Raw genomic sequence first — 7,393 nt, 5'->3', positions numbered from 1 at the left:
CTTTTCCTGATTCTGCGGTTCACCCACGATCCACTGCCTCCGCTTCTGAACGAGCTTCCATTTCTGCAGACTCACTTATGCGAGAAGCAGTCCGCTTCTGCGGAACCTTGCGCTTTTGCGACCAATCATCCACATCTACGATCAGGTAGGTGCGGATATTCCTCACACCCACGACCACTACCACTTCTGCGCTGCCAAGCTCGCTTCTGTTAGTTCGAAACATGCGAGAAAAATTCCACAGGTGCGATCGCACCAGACCTGAAAAATTTCAAGAATTGCTTCAAGTCCAATTTTTGATCCGTTAACCATCCGGAATCCACCCGAGGCCCTCAGGACCTCAACTAAAAATACTAATAGGTCCCAAAATATCATACGAACTTAGTATAATACGAACACAGTGGTGAAAATACTATGTGTGTATATATATACATACATACACAGTATATATACTAATACGAACACAGTAGTGAAAATACTTTGTGTGTGTGTATATATATATATATATATATATATATATATATATATAACCTCTACTCTCTTGACTAGAAGAAGACAATACACAATTGAATATAAAGTCCTGATAAGTGAGGATACTGTAACTTATGAGACTACAATAATGCATATAAATTTGGGAGTTTGAACTTCTCTTTGTGTCTCGTTATCAAACACATGTAGTTACGAGATCATGCCAAAATGAAGAAAGGGATTAGCCTTAACATACCTTATCACAATCTTTCCAATAACCAAGTTGAACTCGCCTCTTCGTACCTATTCTACAACAACAATAATAATACTATTATTAAGTTACGAAAGGTAAAAATATCGCACAACAAACGACAAGCTTATTTTGCATTTAAATGGGCAGCATCTCCCCTATAATCCTTACTTTCTCCAAATTCAAGATAACACCAACAACACAAGAACACGATAATAAAAACATATATACATTATTTTCCAACCTTATATACACCACAAAATACTACAAAACAGCCAAACACACCCCAATCTCTTCATACACAAAATGTCCATCGTAGTAGTGTCAAACAACCCGAAAATGTTTCGATGAACGACCAGACCACCACCCTGAATTTATGTGATGTTTATCCACACCCTTCCTCCTCCAAAACTCTACAGAACAGTAGTAAAACACGTAGCCCAACAGCAACACAAAACAGTCCATAAAACAATCTGCTACAAGTGAATAACTCGAACTCACGACTTCCGATCATCGTCCCGTGAGTTCTTACAAATATAGAATTACTTACCATGAATTTACAGAAGAAAAAATGGATGAAAGATAGAAGTAAACTTACCTTATTAGTTGGATAACTCAGCTCCTATCTTGGTTCTTCAAACTATAGGTTTTACCTCCAATTAGAACTTGAAAGGGAGAGAAAATCAATTAGGGTTTGTGAGAAATTTTTGGGAGGATGTTTGCAGGGGTTTGGTCTGGATAATTGTGGTATACTATAAGTGTTATATTTCAGGAGATAAGCCCTTAAATGGGTTCTTTGTCTGACCCGAAATAGACACTTTTTGGACTCTCATTTAAGCAAGTAGGTGACACACCTACTTGTCACCTAGCAGCCTCGCAGTCTCACAAAAATGCATATATCTCTTTACTCCGATATCGTATTGACAAACAGTTTAATGCGTTAGAAAATAAACCCATAGAGCTTCAATTTGATGGGTTTAACACCCCATAAATCTAAGCATTTTAGTAGAAGATCATAGTTACATTTGACCCAAATTTGCAGTAAAACTTATGAACGTAACTTGTGATGACTTTCATCGACTTTTGTTCCACAACTCGCTTGGCTTCAAAAAATAACACACGACTATCATACGACTAATATAAATCATAACATAACTTCCTTATCATGTTAAGAACCCTAGTCTCACCCCAAAAGTACATGTTATAACATTCCCAACTTGTCGACTTTCGACGAAACATTGTTTTCTTCAATTCCTTTAGCTTCTGAACCTTCCAACCCTCTTTGTACTTGTTGTTAATAATCTTCAATATTTGTAACCTCCGATGTCACATGATTAAATTACTTTATATACTTTCAAATATTATCTCATTTTTTGGTCCTACATTAATTTGCTTACGATGCACTTTTATGTACGAAAATATAGGGTATAACATCATTCCCCTTTTGGGAACATTCGTCCTCGAATATTTACTCTTATAGACTTTGGAAAAGTTTTCTAGAGACTCATCCATACACTAGACTAAAACCAACCTGCACACAGCCAGAAAACATACTATTCATGCCGCACATGTCCAACGTCTATAAATAGCAACACTTTGCCTTACACAGCCGTAAATCATAAATATTGAAAGTCAAAAAATAAGAGCTTACCTGATGACCTACTAGCCTGAATAGAGCTGTGTTGTAGTATCCCATATTGAGCCATATCTTCAGTTTGAAATATGTGGGGGAATTTAGACTTCATTTCTTCCCCCACTTCCCATGTCATCTCTTCCACATTCTTGCTTCTCCATAAAACCTTCAAAGAGGATACCTCCTTATTTCGTAGCTTGTGGATTTGTCGATCTAGGATGGCAACTAGAATTTCCTCGTATGACAAGTCCTTCGTTATCTGCACATCATCTATGGGCACCACTCGAGTAGGATCACCAATGCACTTTTGTAGCATAGATACGTGAAAAATCGGATGGACATCCTCTCATTCTAATGGCAATTCTAACTCATAAGCTACTTGGCCCACTATCCAAATGATCCTATAAGGCCCAATATACTATGGTCTAAGCTTGCCTTTCTTGTCAAACCACATCACGCCATTCATAGGTGATACCTTTAAGATTACCCCATCATTAACCCCAAACTCTAAGTCTCGTCGCCTCACATCAGAATATGACTTCTAACGACTCTAAGCTGTCAACAGTTGCTCCCAAATAAGATTTACTTTCTCTACGGCATGCGGACCAGGTCTAGCCCATGTAACCTAGATTCTCCAACATCAAACCACCCTATAGGAGATCTTCACTTACGCCCATACAAAGCCTCGTACAGAGCCATCTGGATACTGGAGTGGTAACTGTTATTATATACAAACTCGATAAGAGGTAGATGTTCATCCCAACTTCGTTTTAAATACAACACACATGATGGTAACATATCCTAGCATCTGAATTGTGCACTCAGCTTGTCCATCAGTCTGTGGATGAAAAATTGCGCTGAGATTCACCTGAGTCCCTAGACCTCTCTGAAATGACCTCCAAAAATGTGATGTAAACTGCCCCACAATCAGATATAATAGATACTGGTACTCCGTGTAGCTGCACTATCTCCTTAATATATAACTTTGCATAATCTTCTATTATATATGTAGATCTGACTGGTAGGAAATGAGCTGATTTGTGAGCCTATCGACTATCACCCATATAGAATCGAACTTATGATGAGAACGAGGTAAACCCGTGACAAAGTCTATGTTTATAACCTCCCATTTCCATGTCGATATCTCTATAGTCTGCATTAGCCCTCTGGGCTTCTGGTGCTCTACCTTCACCTGCTGGCAACTAGGACACTAAGTGATAAACTCAGTAATGTTCTTCTGCATATCGTTCCACCAGTATACATCCTTAATGTCATGATACATCTTCGTCGACCCAGGCTGAATGGAGTACCACGAATAATGTGCCGCTGACATAATCCGGCCTCGTAGCCCTGCTACATCTAGAACACACAGGCGACCCCTGAATCTGAGAACCCTATATCCCTTGAGCTCTAACAATGGCTTCTTCTGTTGCGGAACTCACTCTCTCAACTCGACCAACTCTGGGTCATCGTACTGTATTTCATTGACTTCAGCTATGAGAGATGATTTTGCAATATTTTGGAGTACAACTCCACTATCATCAGAATCTACTAACCGAATCCCCAAACAAGGCAATTGATGAATCTCTCTAGTTAATTGTCTTTTATCGACTTCTACATGTACTAAGCTACCCATAAATCGCTGACTTAATACATTTGCTACAACATTAGCTTTCCCTGGATGGTAGAGAATGTTAACATTGTAATCTTTCAATAACTCAAGCCATCGCCTCTATCGAAAATTTGACACTTTTTGCTTGAAGATATATTGCAGGCTTTTATGATCTGTATATACATCAACATGAACACCATATAAATAAATGCCGCCATATCTTTAAGTGCATGGACAACCGCAACTAACTTGAGTCGTGGGTTGGATTATTCCTCTCGTGCTTCCTCAGCTGCCTTGAAGCATACGCAATTACCTTCCCATATTACATCAGGACACATCCTAACCCGACACCTGAGGCATCGCAATACACAGCATAACCCTATAGAAGTGTTAGAACTGGCGTTGAGGTCAACATGTTCTTAAGCACTTGGAAACAAAGCTCGCAAGCCTTTGTCCATTGAAACTTAGTTACTTTCTGAGTCAGATTCGTCAATGGTGCCGAAAGGGAAGAAAAACCCTCTACAAACCTCTGGTAGTATCCTGCTAAGCCTAGAAAACTACGAACCTCTTTTGGAATGGTAGGTCTAGGCCAGGATTTCACGGCCTCAATCTTCTGAGTATCTACCTTTATACCTTCATCAGATACAATATTTCCCAAGAATGCTACAGACTTCAACCAAAACTCACATTTAGAAAACTTAGCATACAACTTACGATCATAGAAGGTTTGGAGTATCACTCGCAGGTGGTCCGCATGCTCCTCCTTTGAACGTGAATAATCAGAATATCATCAATAAATACTATCACAAATAGATCTAAAAATGGTCGGTATATGCTATTCATCAACAACAACCCAGTATAATCCCACAAGTGGGGTCTGGGGAGGGTAATATGTACGCAGACCTTACCCCTACCCCTAGGGGCATAGAGGTTATTTCCAGGAGACCCTCAGCTCAAGAAAGCAACAAGAGACGATATATTAGTACCATCAATAGAATCATAATAAAATAACAACAATATAAGAAATACAAATTAGATGGAAGGTATAATAATAACCAGCAGCTAAAGCCCTGCATCAGTAGACGACCATTAGAATCCTAAAACTAACTCCTAACTGGCTAATCTCACTCTAGTGCGCTGTAGAAATATTAACAACTTCCCCCTAGCCTACAACCTTAATGCTCGACCTCCACAATTCCCTGTCAAGGGCCATGTCCTCAGCAATTCTAAGTCGTGCCATGTCCTGCCTGATCAACTCTCCCCAATTCTTCTTAGGTCTCCCTCTACCTCTCCTTGTACCCACCACAGCCAGTTGCTCACACCTCTTCACCGGTGCATCAGTGCTCCTTCTGTGAATGTGCCCGAACCATCGGAGTCTTGCTTCTCGCATCTTGTCCTCCATGGGGGCCACCCACCTTCTCTCGAATTTCTTCATTCCTAATCTTATCCATCTTTGTATGCCCGCACATCCACCTCAACATCCTCATCTCTGCTACTTTCATCTTCTGGATGTGTGAGTTCTTAACCGGCCAACACTCAGTCCCATACAACATGGAACACCTAACCACTGCTCTATAAAACTTACCTTTTAGTAATGATGGCACTTTCTTATCACACAGGACTCCCGATTCTAACCTCCACTTCATCCACCCCACCCCTATACGGTGTGTGACATCCTCGTCGATCTCCCCGATCCCCTGAATAGCCGACCCAGGGTACGTGAAACTACCCCTCTTGGGAATGACTTGAGAGTCAAGCTTCACGTCCACTCCCTCTTCCATTGGCTCGACCCCAAATTTGCACTCAAGGTATTCCGTCTTCGTCCTGCTCAACTTGAAACCTTTAGACTCAAGGGCATGTCTCCAGACCTCTAGCCTCTCATTGACGCCGCTTTGCATCTCATCAATTAGAACTATGTCATCAGCAAATAGCATGCACCATAGAACCTCTCCTTGAATATGATGAGTTAGTGCAGCCATCACCAGGACAAATAGGAATGGGCTGAACGCAGACCCTTGATGCAACCCCGTAACAATCGGGAAGTGCTCGGAGTCGCCTCCTACTGTCCTAATCCGAGTGTTAGCTCCATAATACATGTCTTTAATCACCCTAATGTAGGCATTCAGAACCCCTTTAGCCTCCAAGCAGCTCCATAAGACCTCCCTAGGAATCCTGTGGTACGCTTTCTCCAGATCAATAAACACCATGTGGAGATCCTTCTTCCTATCCCTGTATTGTTCCACCATCCTCCTAATAAGGTGGATAGCTTCTATGGTAGATTGCCCTGGTATACGCTATTCATCGAGTCCATAAATATGGCGGGTGCATTCATCAACCCGAAGGACATGACAAGGAACTCAAAGTGGCCATAATGGGTCCTACAGGCTGTCTTGGGAATATCTTTCTCCAGAACTCTGACCTAGTGATACCCCGACCTCAAATCTGAAAAGCATCTAGCCCTCTGCAATTGATCAAACAAGTCATCGATCCTTGGAAGTGGATACTTATTCTTAATAGTTCCCTTGTTCATATGCCTATAATTGATATACTTCCTCAGCGAGCCATCTTTCTTCCCCACAAACAGTACCGGTACATCCCAAGGTGAGGTATTGGGCCTAATGAAACCTTTATCTAACAGATTTTTTAACTACTCCTTCAACTCCTTCAATTTGGCAAGTGCCATTCTATATGGAGGGATGGATATTGGTTGAGTTACCGGAAGAAAATCGATGCTAAAATCAATCTCTCGCTCTAGAGGAATACCTGGAAGCTCATCTGGAAACACATCTGCATACCTTTTGACTACGGGAATAGACTGAAGTGTGGGTATCTCAACATCTGCATCTCTAACTCGCACAATATGATAAATGCACCCTTTTGCGATCATTTTCCTCATCTTTATATAGGAAATAAACCCACCTCTGGGTGTCTCTATATTACCTACCCATTCAATGACTGGCTCACCCGGAAAATGAAATCCGACTGCCTTTGCTCGGCAATCAACTGTGGCATAGCAAGCTGCCAACCAGTACATACCCATGATAGCATCAAAATCCATCATCTGTAGCTCAGCTAGGTTGGCTGAGGTCTGATGACTACAAACTATCACCGTATAACCTCGGTAAACCCGTCTAGAAATAATCGATTCTCCAACCGGTGTAGATACCGCAAAAGGATCACTTAGTATTTCAGGCATTGTCCAAACTTCCCCGCAACAAATGGGGTAATATACAATAAAGTAGATCCTGGGTCTATTAAGGCATAAGCATCGTGAGAGAAAATGGTCAATATACCTGTCACAACATCTGGTGAAGACTCCTGGTCCGGTCGACCCGCTAAAGCATAGATACGGTTTTGGTTACCACCTGAACTAGAACTCTACCTCTGCCTTAACCTCTACCAGCTGAAGACTGAGACTCGCCCCCTGAAGGAT

General features: G+C 41.3%; 1 protein-coding gene across 1 annotated transcript; it reads right to left on the bottom strand.

Annotated features, from left to right (window-relative positions):
* Window positions 1-6,607: 6,607 nt before the first annotated feature.
* Window positions 6,608-7,156, bottom strand: LOC138878599 (uncharacterized). Its single transcript, XM_070158291.1, has one exon. It carries the CDS (start codon window positions 7,154-7,156, stop codon window positions 6,608-6,610), a length of 549 nt encoding a protein of 182 aa, XP_070014392.1.
* Window positions 7,157-7,393: the final 237 nt, after the last annotated feature.

The sequence above is a fragment of the Nicotiana sylvestris genome, chromosome 9 (assembly GCF_000393655.2).
Source record: "Nicotiana sylvestris chromosome 9, ASM39365v2, whole genome shotgun sequence".
Classification (NCBI taxonomy): domain Eukaryota; kingdom Viridiplantae; phylum Streptophyta; class Magnoliopsida; order Solanales; family Solanaceae; genus Nicotiana; species Nicotiana sylvestris.
Note: the sequence above shows the minus strand (reverse complement) of the source record. Positions and strands in the feature narration are given on the sequence as shown.